The sequence below is a fragment of the Caloenas nicobarica genome, chromosome Z (genome assembly GCF_036013445.1).
Source record: "Caloenas nicobarica isolate bCalNic1 chromosome Z, bCalNic1.hap1, whole genome shotgun sequence".
NCBI lineage: Eukaryota > Metazoa > Chordata > Aves > Columbiformes > Columbidae > Caloenas > Caloenas nicobarica.
In genome coordinates, this window is record NC_088284.1 from 102,285,852 (window position 1) to 102,305,336 (window position 19,485).

General features: G+C 37.3%; 1 protein-coding gene across 1 annotated transcript in view; it reads right to left on the reverse strand.

The window, feature by feature from the left end:
- The window catches only part of AGBL4 (AGBL carboxypeptidase 4), a 922,470-nt gene that overhangs the window by 679,120 nt on the left and 223,865 nt on the right, over positions 1-19,485 (reverse strand). Inside the window, exon 4 of the mRNA XM_065655883.1 lies at positions 17,743-17,837. Coding sequence (XP_065511955.1) covers positions 17,743-17,837 — 95 coding nt within the window. The remainder of the gene's footprint in view (positions 1-17,742; positions 17,838-19,485) is intronic.

Below are 19,485 nucleotides of genomic sequence, written 5' to 3' on the forward strand. Positions count from 1 at the left end.
AGCTATTATTTCTGTAGCAATGGGACACTAAATGATTGACAATACAATTACTAGTGCAAAGTTTTTGATATGCCAAGTAATACTTAAAATAGAACTTCAATATTTTTCATGTACAGAGCTGTGGGACTTGTAACTACCTATTTTTCTGTGACTCAAGAGATCTTCACAGGTTCAAGAAAAATTCCTTTAAACCCGATGTTTGTGAAGGCATGCACGAGACATTCAACCATACTATTGAAAGATTTGTAAAATTAATGTTTCCATTACACACAGAGTAAAGTCATACTTTTGTAAATTTTCAGGAACTTAAAGATCCTTTTTTATTTGAAAAAAAAATTAAAATCTCCATTGTCTAATGCTATTGAGAGATATTTTAGGCCTAATTTTCCATATATACTTTAAGTTGAGTTAGTGTGTGGGCATGTAGCATTAACGTCAACCTATTTCTTCCCCTTTACTGCTATTTTTCTCCTTTAAGCTTGCCAGGTACATCCTGACAGTTGGGAAGCCACTGAGATTTACCAGATTCAATCTCTTGTATACAGGTTAACCTATTAATGCCAAAAAGAATAATATACTATAATTAATTAGACTATTAAAAAAACAACCACACACACGCCCCCAACTTGATTTCACTTTTAGATTTCTCTTTTAGGCTCAAATCTTCAGTGTCACTATTCTATTAATAGGATGTATTTCTGTTCACTTGTCTGTCTTTGCTGTGGGCTACACAGAACATGGTCTTTCCATTCTTTCTTGTTTAAAGATATTCTAGAATATTATAAGCACTGCAAAAGCAAGAGCATTTATATTGCAGCTCTTATTTGGGGAATTTAGCACGTATTGAAATGTTGGCTAAAACATCCATTGATTTCAGAGAGATGTAGATTGAGCTTTGTTGATATGAAAAATGGTAGACGACTTCTTCAAACACAGCCCACATGACAATTTGCAGGTTTTACTTGAAGTCGGCCCCTTTTAATTTGACTAAAAAGTAAGCTAATGATCATGGCTCATCTGCTACATTCACAGGCAAAAACTACACAGCTTTGTCACTGATCTAGCATGGTAGATGTCCTTTTATTCAGAACTAGCAAAAAGAATTTCCCTCTTGATTTCAGAGAGAATTTGGCTATCCATCACAACAGGCTGCTATGGATCCTACAGAATATACAATTTCACAAAGACAGGCGTTCTGGTTTGCATCATGCTTCTGTTAGGACTGATTTGTTAGGACATTTTCTTCTCCTAAAGCGTCTCCTACTGTTACAAATCTCTTCTTTCTGCTCGTTCTCCAGCTTTAGTTTTTACTGGTTTTCATCACAGTTGCTGACAGGAGTTCTCCATTTCATTACAGAGGACAGTAAGATCTCTCACTCTTCTAATCTGTTCCAGTAGAGATCATAACCACAAACCCTGATGAGAAACTGTCTCCTATCAGCTTGAGCTTTGCTACTTATGACCACAGGATTTGAGAACTGTCACTTTGACAATTGCAAAAGACTATATCAGTTTATTATCTTAGCCAAAGATACATGGCAACTTTTAAGACTAATATCAGTGCTGCTTGGTGTATAAGATTAAGCCTAGAATTTCTCTGTATTTTTTGAGGACACAAAGAAAGGAGCACAATATTGTGTTCAGAAGTTGGTACCTCCAAAGAGAAGCTACAAGTGTACTAAACCACATTAGTTGGCAGGTATGCAACCAGAGTATGGTCTTCTAGCTGTTCAGTGAAGGAAGCAAGAGAATTGAGTTTTTTCACATGCTATCAGGATTTTCCAGAAGCTGCACACCTTCCAGAATCATTTTCTAAAATGAAAGTGCTTTCCCATTCTTGGAGTGTTTGACTTCACCTACAATCCCATCTCTATCTGCCTTTAGATTGGCCTCTACCGGCTGCTCTTCAAGGTGCTGATCTCATCTAGGTAGAGGATATTTGGGATACAGTTATTTGGATTAGAAGCAAGTGGGATATACAGTTGATGACTATCCGTGCAATTGCTGGCATTTAAGAGGAGAAGCCTATATCCAGTAAGGCACTTAAATTTGTGCTCATCTTTGATTTCAGTAAACTACTCACATTTTCAAGATTAAGCAAACGCTTCACTGGGTTGAGACCACAATATCCTATAGTATAATGAAGTAGAGGTAGGTAGCCTATCTTATAGTGATGTAAATCTAAAATAACTCCAGCTAAATCCAAAGGTTTCTCCAGAGTTACACTGACATGAAAACAAGAACTGACCTATTGTATTCACAATCCCCACAGCTACTATACTCAGGCCTTTATATTGCAAGTTCATTCTCTGCTTTCTCAACAGAAATATCTGTATAATTATTCTGTGGATGAGTTATAGTGGCTTAGAGAATCAACTAACATGGGATTCAGCAGGTCTAAGAATTATGCAAAGACTATTTTAATCAGCTTAGTATTTAAAATAAACTATTTTGGGTTTTAAAAAGTGCATCTACCACAATTGAAATAAAGTTATTTGTATACAAGGCAAATTAGCAATATTTTTTCAGTGCAACAGAAGGGACATTGGAAATTAAAAACAGTAATTCCACGAGGAAAGAAAAGCTACATTATAAAAAAACCATAGTTTTAAAGCACACGTGAATTTCTGGTTTTGTGTGTGTAAATTAGACAAGAGAAAGAAGGAACAGTAGGCAAAGAATTTTTAAAACAAACTAGAGACATTAGACAGAGTAGAAAAGCAGGCCAGATCCACCCCTATTGCCAGCTGTAGTTTTACTGCAATTAGTCGAGCCACATCAATATACTTGGACTGAGTATAACATTGCCTAAATATATTCAAATTCTAAACCACATTGCCTTGAAGTTGTTTCTTTTTCATTGCTAATATTCATGTGTGTAGCATACCTTGCTGCTTTCTTTGGATGTAGCTGGATGGGTTATGGGAAATGTTTGCTATTATATCAAGGGCTTACTGCCTCTTGTAACCTTATTGACTCTTAGTGTTTGGAAAAACAAGTCTTTAATTAGCATTAAAAATAATTACCTACTACATTTTTGTTCTAGGATGCAGAGAAAAGCTGAAACTCCAATCCAGGATTTTTCTTCTTTTTTTTTTTTTTTTTCTGCAGTTCAGAGATACAGATGGAAAAATAGCCCTCGCTCAGAAATGAATGGCAACCTCTTTATAAATTATTTTCCAGGTCGTTTCACTGAGTGTTTTGCAAGTATTTCATCTCATTCCTTGACAACTGACCCAAAACTTTGAGCTGGGTTACTTGGGAGATAGGCATTGCCTTTGGTGTCCTTGGGTAAAAAAATGAAGTTATTTTTCTAGCCTGTAATTCTTTCCTATATACCAGTGAAGACTCTCAGCTCTCACCCTTTTTCTTTACAGTGGCATTTTAGGCTTATTACTTATTAGGATCAGAAGCAAAACGTCCATACCCTTATAAATTAGAAAATGTTTAATAAGAATGAGCTTGAACAAATTTTTATTATAATGAAAGGATTAAGGTGCATGATAGCATTAATATTTAGGAAAAATTAAACAAAATTGCTTTTTATCTGCTGCAAACTATGTTAAATATTTAATATGCCACATTATAGGGGCACCATTTCAACAAAGGGTATGAAAATCTTTGTGTTACGAAGTTTCATTTCAGTAATTCAAACTTAGCTGGAAAACTTCTGAAAGAGAAATCTAAGATGATGTGCAGGTTTTCTAGGCAGTTAGAGCTGAGACAAGCTGCCAAACCTCTGCAGAAGGTCTATAGCAGAAAGTCGTGCAAACACGAGCCTGAAGTAAGTGTCTCTTGTGGGCCTTTGCTGACCCAGCACATGGTTTATTTAGAAGGGAGTGCCGAGTTTAATTGTTCCAGAGCTTATGGGAAGTCTTTTTGTTGCTTTGTGTGGAGTGTCTGGGTATATTTTTAGACAGCTTTAAAACATACACACAAAAAAAGTCAGGCAAGTATTCTGGGGTGACAGAAGGGTGATTTCTAGCAGCAGATAACTTCTATATAAACATTCTGAGAGGCAGATTCTAGCTCTCAGATTAAAATAACTGAATATAAATACTCCTTTATAGCTAAAAAGATGTACTAAATCCTGCTAGGAGCAAGAATATGCTTCTGATATAAAGCAAAAGTTTTCTTGCCCTGAAAACTTTCAAGCTTTCTCTAGGAGTTTAAAAAAATGCCTAAAAAAAAATCAAAATAATATCTCAACTGTACCTGCTCACAGCCAGGCTATGTATCAAATTTTAAGGTAATCATGTAACAGTATAATGCAGTAAATTGGGTAGTTTATTTTTGTTGCTTTCAGACCACTGAACTGAGAAGCAAAACAGAATGAAAAAAATTCTGAGTTTGCTCCAAAACTGATGCTGGCAATGACCTTGAGGAAAAAAAAAAAAAAAAAAAAAAACCTGCAAAATGTGATAATAAACATTAGTTAACTATTATATTTCTATCTTGAGATGGGACTCAGAGCAGAAGACAACGAAACATTATAAGCACCTTGGTTGAGCTGGCTGGATTCCTTCAATCAGCCTTCTCCCACTCTATACCCCACAAAAACCCCATTACCATAACACTTCAAAACCTGTGAAGGTCTCATCGGTTACTTTTAAGGCCCTCCTACCTCAGCTGACTTCCATTTTAACCACCCAAGGCAATTGTTTTCACCTTGTATACGCATCCTAGGCAGCTATTCTAGGAGAGTAGAAGTCAAATAATGTCAAAGATGCAGTAGTTGTTACTAGTTCCTAGATTTTCTGACTCTGGCCTATCTAGCCACATTCAGATACGCCACAAAAATGAGACATTTCTATTTCACCATTTTCCAGTTTTATATATTGCAATATAACAAAAATGACTAATTGGCTATCATTTCAAAAATACAGCTGTTTAGTTTGAAACTAAGATGGAAGGTATCCAGCACAGCCATGCAGAAAGTGGAGGCAAAAAATGAGCCCTGTTCAAGAACTCTAAAGGTTTCAGTCTCATTTACTACTAGTACAGTAAAAAGATACTATATTTGAACTGGGGGGGGGGTTTGTTTTGTGTCTGTGGGTGGATTTTCATTTGTGTTTGTGTTCTGGTTTTTTGGTTTTTTGTTTTTCTTTTTAAACACAAAACAAAAATGCTTAGAGACAAAAGAAGGGAGTACAGAAGTGCATTGCAGAAGTAGAACTCAAAATATCAAATATCTGTACTTAAAGGTAAATCTTAAAAAAATATATTCCAATAAATAGGTTTTGTTGTGGCTTTCATGACCATTAACTTCTCATTCATGTGTCTCATGCTATCAGGCAGAACATATTAGTGGTACTTTAAGTGTTGTCAGTGAATATATAACACCACTGTGCATCTGCAATAAAGTATCTCTGATTCACTTACCAGAAGGTTTTCTAAACCTTAATCCACATCTTTGGCTTTAACAGAAATAGCATTTATTAATTACCTGTTAAATTTAAGCTTTTAAAAGCCTTTATGTTAACACGAGATTCTGTCAGTGGATATATGTTTATTTCATTGCACTGTACGTTCAGATCACTAAAACGTTAAAAAGAATTCTGATAGCAAATTTGTTTTGAACCTAAAACGGTGTACCAATTTTTGAAACAAAAAGTAAAAACCTTCATTTTCAACTGTAAATATTAAGGTATTGAATGCTGGGTTGTGCCAACAACGTATACTTGGATGGCAGAAACTTTGCAAGCATGAAATCCCTCCTTCAAGAAAGGCAAACTAAAACTAAAAATACAACAAAAGAGAAAGTCCTTTGAAGTGCATCCATGCAATTTTCACTGCCATCACTCTCCTTCCTACATGTACAGGCTGCTGTGAGTGTTTTGATGATTTGATAGAGAATGGCTTTCCTTACCCGCAGAATTTCAGGGGAAACCACACAGTGGCAGTACTGTGAATGTAAATGCTGTGCTCTATTGTGCAGCAAGATAAGAGTATTTTAAGAACTAAAATACCATTTCCCATGCTTGGTTATAGTTAAGTTCACTGTTACTTTATATAGAAGACATTCTGGTTTCTGTCGCTCTAAGAGTGGAAGAAAAGCATGCAGTCAACATGTAATTTATTTCCTTCTGTAATTTTAGTATCCAAAGGCCTCAGACACAGAGTTACTCACACATTTCACTCCAGGCTACTATTTTCTCTCCATTTTTATCCATTCTTTCATTTCCTCTATTCAGATATATTTTTGAAGCCCAGCCTCTTAATGTAAACTTGGAATTCTTTGCCAAAATAAAAGGAGAAGTAAACAAACTGAAAGAGCATCCCACACGCAAACGTATACACACACTCACCCCAGACATTTATGATTCATCTAGGTTATTGGTTTCTATACTTCCATAACACACAGACACAAGTTGAGGAGTATTAGAAATGACAAATCCAGAATGCTCTGTTCATTTTCACTGTACTGTGAGACTCTTGTCAAAGAATGCAGCCACACAGATCACAGATGCCAACTTCTGCTGTATCGGTACCTCACATCAGTGGGGTTGGAGGGAATACTTCAGACTAAGTCTGAAATAAGAACTCTCAGATCCCCCAGCTAACGAAATAGAAAGGCATAACGACTCCGACACGCTGCTTTAAGACACCTCGAATATTGAGATGCACTCTACCCTTAGCACTTGGCTTCTTTACCAGCAGACCTGCAGTTTAGTGTTCCCTTTCAGACTGATGTACAAACATCCAGGCCCATGCTTGTTCATAGACATAACGGCAGCAGAGCAGAGTTACATCGATTAAAAGCTTTCAAAGGAAAAGCTACTTATGTTTTCTTCTGTGTAACTGATGCCTCATACTTTTTCTCCTCTTGTTTCTGTGCTGCAAGCGAGACACTTAGTTTGCAACTGCACAACAGTGGAAGTTTCCTCCAGGTGATCATTCTCAGTACATAATTAAAGGCCAAGATTGCGCGTAATTTACTGGATTTAAAACCTATGTGTCTTTCAGACAGTAATGTAACAGTTAACATAGCCACATATGCTCAAGGAGCGTGACATATAGCACTACAACACAAGGCACAAAGCTTTTTTTTTTTCCCCACTTACACAGAAAACTATATTTAAGATTCCCAACTAAATCAACTCCCCCTTCATTTCACCAGGTGCACAAACAGTATTTCCCCGTTTCCTCCTTTTAAGACAAGTATCGGACCTCTGCCTGCAAGGATTAACACCCAGTGAGTTTGAATACATTTCTTTCCGTGCTCACCCTGACTGACTCTGCTTTTAGCTACAGGAGCTGCTCCTGAAGGCAAAGCCCTCCCGACTGCACCGGCACTTTTCCCCTCGCTGAGTCATTTTTCAAGTTCATGTAGCCCGAACAAGCCACTTTCCAAGCAGGATTTGCACCACTATCCCTTCCACCAGCACCCCCAGAATAGCAACCGTCCCTCAGGAGAGCCCAGGGAAATTATGTTTAATAAAAAAAACTACACACAAACATCCATGCATGACTCCCCTTCATTGACCGAATGACATTTAAAAGACAACCACAAGACCATTAAACTATCCAGTAGAGAAGCACATGGAGAAAAATTCTTCGCTTTATCAAAGCTAAATTATTATATCACTGCTGGTTTCAAAACTATAAGGTACCGGTGCTTTTTAACTACACTGAGAAAAATATTAGGAGATGATTTTATCAAACATTAAAAGGCATATTGAATTATTTTAACCTGGATATTCCTCAGTTTCTTTCTATGGTGAATCCACCCTTTTAAGTTGAATCTCTCTTCATCTTGAGCTGCAATGGCCTTTCCTACAAATTTGCTGAAGGATATCACACATTTCCAATAAAATATTTTGCAAAATTCTTCATAGAATAAATACAGTGTTTTTTACAGCAGCACCTGAAATAGCATGAACAACAGCAAAATCTTCAAACAAAAAGCTAACACAAACACTATTTTCTTCCTTAATCTCAATAGCAACTCCCAATTTTGGAAGCCACTAATTCTGCCATTTGAAATCATTTCACAGCAAGTCCAGCTACCCAGTGTAATTCCCTAACAATTTTACAGCTAACCCCTAATAAAAATCTTATTCTTCAGCTGCTGATAGGACACTTTCTTTTCATTACTGTACTTCTCGCAACACAATTCCCTCAGTCACACTGTTTGGGGGCAGATGGCACCTAGGCAAACACCCACAACCCACTTACACACCTGTGGGCATCTCTGAAGGGAGGGGGCACCCCGGCAAACCCCAGGGCCTTTCCTCACCAGCACTTACCATTTTCTCTCTGAGCTTAGAAGGTTTGAGAAAGGATGGTTGTGAGCACAGAATAGTAAAAGTGAGGGAATAAGGCAGCAAAAATGCACAAGACAGAGCCCAAACAGCACAAGGCAGGGAAGGTAACTCCTGGGGCAGGGGGGCAGCCCCACCACAGCCCAGTCCCTCTCAGCCAGGCCCCCACAAGCTGTCTTGCTTCAAACAAAAGAGTACATCTAAAAATAAATACTTTATGGATTCTTTGTCATAACTTTAAATAAGTGCCATGCACACCGTGCTGTTAGAAGATAAAAACAGTTAAATAGCTGACATGCTACTGGGGTTTAAGAGCTGTAAAAAACCCTTACCTGCCAGCACACACAGAGCTCACCCCCTGCCTCAGAACCTCCCACCCGCTGTGTGGCACAGGGACAACCACAAGAGCCTTTTCTTTCAACTACCTGCACACCTGCAGCAAATACAATGTCCTGAGGAGGGACACCTGCACCTCATCTGCATAACTGTGCTGGGCACAAGTCCCACACCTGGGGACTCCATTACTGGTCCTGGAGAGATGCTTCAGCCTGCTTGCCTAATGTCCTGAGACCCTGGGCAGATAAACACCCAGCCTTAAATTCCACCAGTAGATCTACTAAGTGCTAGAGAGGATACATGTCTGAGAGCAGTAATGAAGGTGCCGCATTGTTCACACCTGTACTAATGGTTCATGGTTTCCTGAGGGATGATGTTCCAACCCAGAACCACTCAGCCCCCTTGCCCAGCACAGCCCTTCCCCTCCTCAGCTCCACTTTTATTTTCCAGACGTAGGGAACTGTCAGCAAACCTTTCCACTGAAAGCCTGGAGCCTCACCTTTCCATTACCCAAAGCTCCTGACAGCCAGTTATCCTTGTGCTGCCTGAGCAGGACTAGACAGGAACACTGGAATTAGTATGTGCTGCCAAAAAATATTGGGTAGCTTCTAATCACACTAGGAGAGCTCTTGCGAGGTTTTCCATCTCAGAGATACTTAATATAGTGAACCAGGGAGACGACGTTTCACTTTCAATCTAGAATTCAATAATCCTACTTGAAGCAGTTGAAAAAAACAAACTTTAGCCACTGCCTCAGCATCTAGAGAGACAGGAATGATCTTAGCTCTATTATCATTAAATTTTAATTCTCTCAAACTGGTGACATATACAGAAGTTAATTCACAACTTAACCCTAGTAATCACAGCATAAAAATTAGGTTTTTATATTTTGGGCTTATATGCAATTGTCGCATCCCATGAGACAAAGTTCAAGATACAGCACCCATTATTTTAATATTCTGTTCCTGCATTATCACCTGCCATACTTATTTACTGCTTATTTTCTCTACAATTCTCAATTTCCACAGTACAGCAGAATGTTTCTGTCTTCTATTTTATGTTCTATTAAAAGAGAAATTGAACTCATTGCTTGGGCTTTTACCGTGGCACTTCAAATATAAGGCAGGTGCCTGATAACCATCTCACTTTTATCAGTAGTTCACAATGCATAGTTCCCATTATCTTTTCCTCTGCACTAAATATTGTTTCTTCATGGAAAATGAATGAAAAAGTTGTTGTTAATGATTCAAACAAACACTTGAAGATATTAGGCTGGATATTTCAGCCCTAACTTTACTTAGAATTGTATTTCTGATACATTGCACATCCTATGCTTCTATGTCATATGTAAATTTAAACAGTACTATGCATTTTTAAAATCATATGTTGAAAGATCTTTAAAGTTGCAAGGCTAAGTGAAGGAAAGCCAAAATTTAACCTGACTGTGCTGCGTCCTGGTGCATTCTCAATTATATTATGTCATAGGTTATTACGTCTTGTTAAATTCCACTTGTCTAGCACTCTTCAGACCATTAAAACATTCTTAAAGAGATGTTGCACTTTCTGATTACAGTTTTTGGCTCTTCTTTGTGTAGTCTTGTGTTAACAGTCTGATTCTCAAGTACGTTTCTTGGTGACACTCAGCTTTGTCTGTGTAGGGCTCTTACTACTAAGTACTTAACGGCTGATAAATGCCATTCTTAAGAGAGGTGATTTTCATTCTGCTTCGCTCCATTAGTTCAAAGTACAAAATTGCAATGAAAAGCTGCAATGTCCTCTTGGTAGTTTGACTCTGCTTTGACTTCAGTGCTGCCCATATTTATCTAACTTACAGACTCATTTTGGGGGAAAAAGCCTAAATTTTTAATTTTTTTTTTTTTTTTTTTTTTTTTTTTTTTTTTTTTAACCTGCCAAGGTTAGGGACTCAGTTCTGTGAACACTTTTCATGCAATCAGTTCCACCAAATGCCCATCACCTGAGAAGACAGAATGACCCGTTTCATGATGGGATGCAATGCACAGCTCTGGTCATATTTTGCAGCTATTAAACTCAATACCATGGACGAAAGTGGGAAAACCCTACAATTCAGTTGTTTTAAACTGCCAGAAAACCTCCCAACAGCAAATTTCATTGTGATTTGCGCTGGTGATAGGGGAACTATTTTCAGGCAACTGCACTTTTCAAAGATTTTGAATTTCTCATCAGCACCCCAGTAATTCAGTATTTATAGATGACAAAAATGCACCTAGCAGGAATAGACCCATTTGTTTCCTATGTGCTTCAAACCTTTCATGAATAAAGTAGTACCAAGGGTAACCTTTCATGAATACAACCTTAGGGATCACAGAGTGCCCTCAATCAATGCAGGGAACTCATGTTGACAGAGTATATGGGAAACAGATTGAGGTATTAAAGCACATAGCCTCTGGTGTTTTAGATGTAAATACTATAGCTATCAAATATTTAGACTCTTATGTAAGCAGTTATGTCATTTTTTTAAACAGTTACTGCTAGGAATAAATCTTTAAGGACAGAATTTTCAGAAGTGCTTGGTACTGGCCTAACTTTGCTCTTACTGAAATCAATCATAAAATTTTCACAACTTTGGAAAAGGACTTTGTCTGTTTATGTGTTTCCACAGCACTAAGTACAATGAGTCTTAATCCTGGCTAGGGCCTTTTGACTCTTCTGTAATCTAAATAAATTGATTTATAGATCAGTCAGATAAATGATGAGGAAACACATACATACATATAAAACAGCCTGGGTTTTTAAATGATGGCTTAGCAGTCCTTTGGAGCTGCTTCATTATTTTCACTTTGAATCCTAAAATTCATTTGCCTTTTTTATATTAATTTAATTTCCTTATTATCAGTTTTCCCCAAGATAATCCCATGCACCTTAAATTTCCAGTAAAGAATCCAGTCAATAAAATTTAAGTTTCTTTCTTGCCACAAACTAATCCCATTTAGTTTGCACAACAAACACATTTGTTTGGGGATCTGATTCATACTTTGTGTCAGAAGAATATAACCTCCCCTCTATTTCCACAAAAGCTGTTCCTGATAAGAGTGATATGTAGCCCAGGAATAACTACCTTTGCTGGACTGGGAAAGAGGAAAGAGTGCATTTTTTATGGGTTTGATGAGTGGTTAGGTCTGTTACTTTTGTTATTTCATGAGATTCACACAAACATCAATTCACCCAGGACTGACTTCAGAGGCAGCTATTTTACTTTCACATGCATGCCAGCCTCAAAACTGTCTGAAAACATCGTATTTTCTTCCAAAGAGCTACAGCAAGACCAAGACAAAACTACTCCTGCTTATCACTCAATGTGAGATTTTAAAAGGTCGATACTGCAATGTCTTTTCCTCTATTTTCTCCAAATAAAATGCTACAAGTCACTGAAATGGAGGCTATGGTTCCACAAACAATTCTCCAGGCATTTTCCTAGCAGCTGCTCTCATTCCCTCGCCCCTGCTCCAGCCACTTATTCCCACCTCCCTCACTGCTCCTCCAGTTGGACCCACGCAGCTTGTTTTGGAGCTGTGTGATGAACCAGACCAAGACTAAATTCCCTTTCTCTTCCATGAAACTTTACTTTTAACCTGGGCCGGCTCCCTGTCTGGTGATCCTATGCAGAGTGGTACTAGCACAAGGGAACCAGATCTGCACCTGGCAAAGGCTCCATCAACACACACCCCTGCCATGGGAAATATTTCTGAACCTCCAAAAGCAATCTCACCCGTTCCCTTCTCACCAGCAAGAATGAGCACACATTGCATTATAAAACTGGCAAAGGAACAAATTTCAGACAGTAGCCAAAGTTGTAAAATAGGCCAAGGAAGGAATCAGGTAATGGTAACAGATTGTTCATCTGCTTTACCTAAATTCAGGTGATGTTATCACCAACCCTAGCCGGCTATATATTTTATAGTAAGCAATTCTAGTCTTTCAGATTAGCAAGTTATATATATATTTAGTGCTCTATTCTCAAACTGTTTCACCACAAATGACAGCTCATTTCACAAACAGCTTATCTTACGGCTAAAGATATATAAATACATACTAAAAATGCTGCTGAAAGTCTCTGAATGTATAATGCAGCCTGGTAGACATGGTAGTGATTGTAACACTGCATTGTAGACACAAATGTTAAGAAACTTGGCAAGAATTAACACATTTTAGCTACTCAAAATTCAGATTTTCTCAGTCTTGTCCCCTTCTGATGAATGGAACATATGGGAGTATTGTTCATAAAACTTGCATTGCTTTTCTCAATGTCTACCAAAATTCCTCATCATGACAATATTTACCAAAATACATATAGATTCAAGTTTGAATTAATTACCTAGAAGTTTTTCTGTACTCCCAGGTTTACTGGAAAAGAAAAATGCTTCAGAAGCAATGTGTTGTGAGTATTTAACAGTAGATGTTATAGCAACAGAGTTAGTGGAGTGCTTGCTGGGGAAGGCAGCTATCCAGTTAAAAGCCGTCAGTGCCGAGTGAGATAAAAGACAGGGAAAAAAGTAGCTGCTTTGCCAAGCAGCAGTTTGAAAGCTGACATTATAAAAAAACCCACATATAAATCTAGACATAAATCCTCCCTCATAGGCTAAAGGCTCCATAATATTTTAGCTAGCTTTATTACTTACAAACAAACTATTCCTCAAATACAGCATAACAACTGCAGAACAGCCTTTAACTTTGTGTCCATCCACTCAAGAACCATGTTATTTGTTATCTTTTATCCCTTAATTAGAGACTTCACCTACTGCTCTCTGCTCATTTGAAATGCAGAATAAAATACAATGGATGTCTAAAGACTTAACAGGTGTCAACCAGATATTTGCCAGCTACCGCTACTATTCTACTGGGAGGAGTTGCTGTTCTATAAATACTAATTAGAGTTTTGCACATGATCTTGCTGAAATACCTAAGGTGATGAGTGGCCAGTTGTTACTTTTAAAAGATTAGCACAATCTGAAAAACTAATGTCCCCAATGAGGCAATGCTCACACTGAATAATCAAGAGTTATAGCTGTTCTCTGCCCAAAGGGAATATTTGCTCACTTCATCATTTGGAAAATCTGCTGCCTCTCGAACAACTCACTCTTCTATTTCACTTTGAGAAACTTGTAAAACTTCATGCAATCAATATAATAGTATGGTATATATAATTTAATGGTCTTCCACTGCTATGCCCACATGGTAGGCTTTACTAACACCTTCCAAGGACAAAGCTTTTAGTGTGAAATCATGATTAAGAAACTGCAACAAAATTAGGATGCACTTCAATGCAAAGAAAAATAAGAGTATAGTAGAAACAGTATCAGCATAGCAAATATTTCATTTCCTCAAATCCATCTCTCTTCAAATTCTTCACCTCCACAAAACAGACAAAGTAAAAAGACCCAGGTAAAAAAACTCAGAACAGGTCTCAATGATATTGATTGAGATTTTATATTTTTAGTTGTCATTGTCAAGAAAAAGGTTCTCTAAAATCTTGGTGTAATACTTCTGAACAATCAGCTACTTTTAAGCAAAAATGTTAAGTGATCAGATGCAGCCCATTCCACTGGCTTGAAATAAAACCTTGTCCAATTTGCTGTGAAAAGCAACTGACGTAACGTGGTGTGACACTATGCTGCACTTCTACGTATGAGATCTGATTCATTGCAGTGAAATTTGACTGATGCAACTGACACAACCCCATTCTATTTAGTGTAAACATAGCACATCCATTTAAAAAAAAAAACAAAACAAAACAACAAAACAAAACAAAAAAAACCAAAACAAAACAAAAACAAAAACACCACATGAAACAGGGTAGAAGGACTCAGAACTTAACCTACTTAGTTCTTTTTTTTGGCTTTGTCCCTCTGGGAATGAATACTTAGTAAATCCATGACCATGTATGGGGAAAACAGATATCATTTTAATCAGAATTTATTTTTCTCCTTTTTTATTTTTAATAAATAATCTTTTTCTTTACCATGAAATCTGTTTTTACCTTATCCTTCAGCATACTGCTTCCTCTTTTTAAGTAGCTTATTACTGGAAATGTTTGGCCTTACTTCAAAAGAGAAGAATATGTCAACACCAGAACATCTGTGTCCACAGAGTGCTTTGATGACAGTGATATACTCCATTTACATCAGTAACACTGAGCTGAACCTGAATGCTGACTGCATTTAAAGATCTTACCCCACAGGGCAAGAGAATACAGGTCAAAAACGTTGATCTGTGTTTGACACACTCTCTACTTCAAGAGCACTTGGCAGTGATTTGTTCCAGAGTCAAGAATCAAACTTACAAAATGTTTCAAAGCTCGGAGCCATGTTCACTTAACCACATTCAAAACAAACATTAAAATTCACAGTCTCTGGAGGCAAATCTACTTTTGATACGCAGGACTTTGTGAGCAATATGGTCAAATTCTACCCTGAATGCAGTGAAACCTTTCTTATTTAAATCAAAAGAGCATAACTCAGGCTTGAATATCTGTTATTAAGAGGAGCAATGTACATAAATGTCTCAAATGCAAAAAGGAAAATAGATACTTTAGCACCTAAAAACTCAAACCTGATTGTATAAAAAGGGGAGAGTAATAGTTCTGTGTGACACAGCACTGCTTCTATCAGTGTGGCCAGGGGAAGTTGGGAGAATTTCAGTACGGATCACATGCTTCTACAGGCAGGCACAACAATGATGAGTTCCTCAAATGTTTAGACCAGAAGAGTTCAGAGATGAAGAACTAAGCTCTGATACAGAATGTCTGCAAACCATGGCTTCTGTAAACTTCCTTTTTACTTGATTTTAAAATCTTTTGTGTTTCTTCAACTTTTTGTAATTAATATATAATTTCTAATTTAATTACATAATATCAACTCATGCATCCTGCTATGCTGACTTAAATCTTAATATAAGGTGGAGAGTTCCAATAGTCTTCTTCCACAATTCTGAAGCCTGCATACCCTCGTATAAACCTCAGCACTTTTGCAGCATTGAATGATTCAGTATTGCTTACCAGACTAATCCACACAAACCATCCACCAGGATCAAATCAGTGCACCTGGGTATTGCCCTGTTTGTGTTCAAGGACCACAACTACCTGTATGCTGCATTAGCAAGTGTAAGTACAGGTAAATCCTATCCCAGCAAACTGAGAAAATTTTGTTTACAGGTCTCACTAGAATGCCATGGAAACAGATATAGAGGTAATTGTAAAAGGCATAATCCAAATGGAAGACAGCTCTAATAGAAAGCATCCAAAACCAATGTATGTGTTTTCCCACTTGGAAAACACATGCACAACTCCGGTTAACATCAAGACAGAAAATTATACTGGGAGTAGGTCCCAATATCACTAAGGTCCGTGATAACAGTATGAATTAATGTGCACCTTCAAAGAAGAGCAAGATGTTTTCACACACAGACTATCAGAAAAAAATAAAAATACCCTAATAGAATAATGATATTTTTAAAGAAAAAAAAAAAACCTGCAGCTAGAATTTCTGGAACAGGATTAAAGTATGGTAGTTGCCCTGTATAAGGAAACTGCTCAGCACCTGCTGACTACACTGTGCCTGGCTTCAGGCAATGTTATTCATTCTGCACTTTCATGGGAGCAAAATACACCCCCTAAAATATAAACCACAAAAATAAATAGATCTCTGGGGAAATATAAGAGAAATCTGTTTTAAAAATAGTGAAGGAGCCTATATGTTCTAGAAAAAAAGCCCATTTTGCATTGTTTTGTAAGATTTACACTTTAATTTGAAACCAAAGTAAGGCATAAAATTTGTATGAAAGCAATATCTGATTTATAGATAAGCTTAACACACAATATACTTAGCTGCAAATACCAGAACCCAGTGAGAGAAGGAAAAGGCTTTGAAAGATGATTAAAGTATGCGTGATAAATATGGCCCTGAAATGCCCTAAAAGATTTTTCTGAACTTAAATAGTAAACAAAATTAACATAGCTTTTGCTACAAAACAACTGAACACAATGGATTTTTTTAATTAATTTTCAATGTTATTACATGCTCCTATTGAGCTGGAATTGACTCCATATACTAACTGTATTGTGAGACAGCTCTTCTGTCCATATGACCTTACCATCCAGATGAAAAAACAAATAGCCATTCTGTTGGTCATATGAAGAGGAAGCCATACAACAACAATGACCTTATGCCCATCAAAAGTTAACTTCTTGCGGGTGGAGATTTTGTGACAGGTCAAGTATTTAGGAAAGACGTATTTATAAGGCTCAGATAACGTGCAGATTGATCACACGTATTATTAACTAACCAACAAAAAGTAGCAGCTGTAAAGGATTACAAGAATACATTACTGTACACTTACGGTCTAAACTCACTATCCGTATTCAAACAAGTCTTCTAGCTAAAAGCAGATGATATAATTCTTGGGAGTCTTGCATGCATTAGGACACATTAGATTTACATATTATTATTCATAGTAGACGTTTCATTACATTAGCTTTGAGAAAACGTATCAGGGTATTCCTGTGTTTCCCATGTGTTGTACATATGTAGCTTACAACCAGGTTACTTGGCCTTCTTCTGTCTTAGAAAAAGCACACTGACACTGCTTGTTCACGAGGTCAATTCCCACGGCAGAGCTCACATTCTTTGAGAAAACTCCAATCACCCCAAAACAAGGAGAACAAACCCAAACAGCCATTCAAAACCAGTCCAGGCTCAGTCCATCTCCCATACTGTTTGCGGGCTTTGTTTGGGAGGCTGCTAGCTGACATGGGCCAAAACTGGGCCAGGGACTGTGCTAATAGTTGGATGGTGAGGATGCCACTGAAAAATAATTTGGCCCAAGCCCTGAATTGTTCAGTTTGCTTGAATGAACTTCATCGCTTCAGTCATGCTAATGAAAACAAGGCACAACAGCATGCCATCACAGCAAGGCTGGAAGACACCTGCAGGGTTCATACTGCCCGTCTGTTCCAGAAGAGAGCTGGTCCACACAACACTGCTTTTGCATTGAAGTTCTCTCCTACTCTTACCAAGAGGTGCACCGGATCCATGAGATCTTCGCTACAACAAAGTACCAATTAAAACACTTTTATCTCATTTAGTAGGCCTTTGAAAGGATAACTTACCATTTTGGTCTGCTTGTGGATTTCACCATTGGAGCCATTCCATCTCTATAGAGGCTCTTTGTTTTGCTGAAGTTGACGACATTGAAAATTACTCTCTGGGAAAAAAAAAAACGTCAAAGAAAAGAGGTCAGGTATAAAAAGAGTTCATATGTGTATTGCATATACCAGCTGCATAAAATATACAAAGAAAATATATGCAATAAATGCATATCTTATGAATTATTGCTATTCTCCATAGATCTCAGATAATGGATACCCTGTCTGCTCCTAGTATTTTAATACTGCATGTTGCTTTAAACAGCAGTCATATTCATGGAATGTATCTTTTGAATTTAGCGTGCTGATTTTTCAGTAGGTGTCCTAGCCATACAAAGAAACAGACTACTCAGATCTGAAAACAAAGAAGCAAGTCCGGGCCGCTGCAGTTGGTGTCAGAGAGGTTGGTGGAAAGCTGTAAGACAGGGTAGCAGTCCTCTTGAAAACCTTCCAACTGCTTCATCTCTTAAAACTTTTTAGTTGCTTCTTTCAACCTGCTGAGGCCTCACACGGCACTAGAAAAAAAACTAAAGATTTCTGATTTCTTTCCCCAAACAAAGGGATATTTTTCTTCAGTTCCCTTGGCAAGAGGAAGAATTTTCCTCTGCAAAAACTGTACAGGATACCTACACAGTAGAAAGTGCACATAGCCATCAATGGTTTGAATATGACAAAGAAGAAGAGTCCAACTCTGATCTTAGTTTACATTAATAACTTTGGGAAAACTTTAGTTGATATTTAAAAGTTCAAAGGAAGAGCAAAATCTAGATCTTTACTGGCAATGGATGGATATTGAAAGTAAATTCATGCTGGAGGAAGAAAAGATAAAACAGAGACACAACCTTCTTCCTTACCATCTGTCTGCTCTAAGTCATTTTATGTAAAATCACTTTTTCTGTTTCTGTTAAGAAAGCTGAGGTTGGATCAAGCTCATCTCCTGCAGTACATTTGCTTTTCAGATGTTAAATCCAGTATACCTGGTTTCTCATACTCTTGATACCCAGCACTAGTGTACATAGAAAAACTGAAATATGAAGATTAAATAAATTTTGATATGATGCTGAGAATTAAATGGCCACTGTATGAAATGAAACAATTTTTACTCAAGCAATAAGATCAATTAAGCTTTCATATACAAAATTTTGCAAAAACAAATCTGGATCTTCCAGGCAGTCTGCTCAGACAACAGTGAATTATAACATTGCAGTAAAAGCAACCAGCAGTGGGACAGTGACAACAGGAGCCAGGCATGTTTACTTTTATATGTGGGGCTGGGAGGAATCAAGGTAAACTATATAGCCCTAATTAAGTATCTCTGCACTCAAGAAAAATTAGGAAGATTTTCCTGAGGTGAGGCCAGTGCTGATGATTTTGTAAATGGAAGCATAAGCTGTCACCTATGCAAATCAGTCATACAAAATCCAAGAATAACCTGCAGCTTTTCCTGGAAGTGACTCAAAAAACTAGCAAGTTGAGAAAAAAACGCTTTCTTAAAGATGTTAATTCCATTTTGCACCAACATTAATGAGCAAACTACATATCCCTTTACATGAGTTTTCATATATTTTGTCTATTGCAGTACTTTGAGATTTTCTAATGGTCATGAGATGAGCTTATTTTTCTAACTCTTGATGAAAGCATGCACTTAATTTACAAAATGTTACATTTGTAGTTTTAAGTGTTTAGGATTATGCTTATCTAATCAAA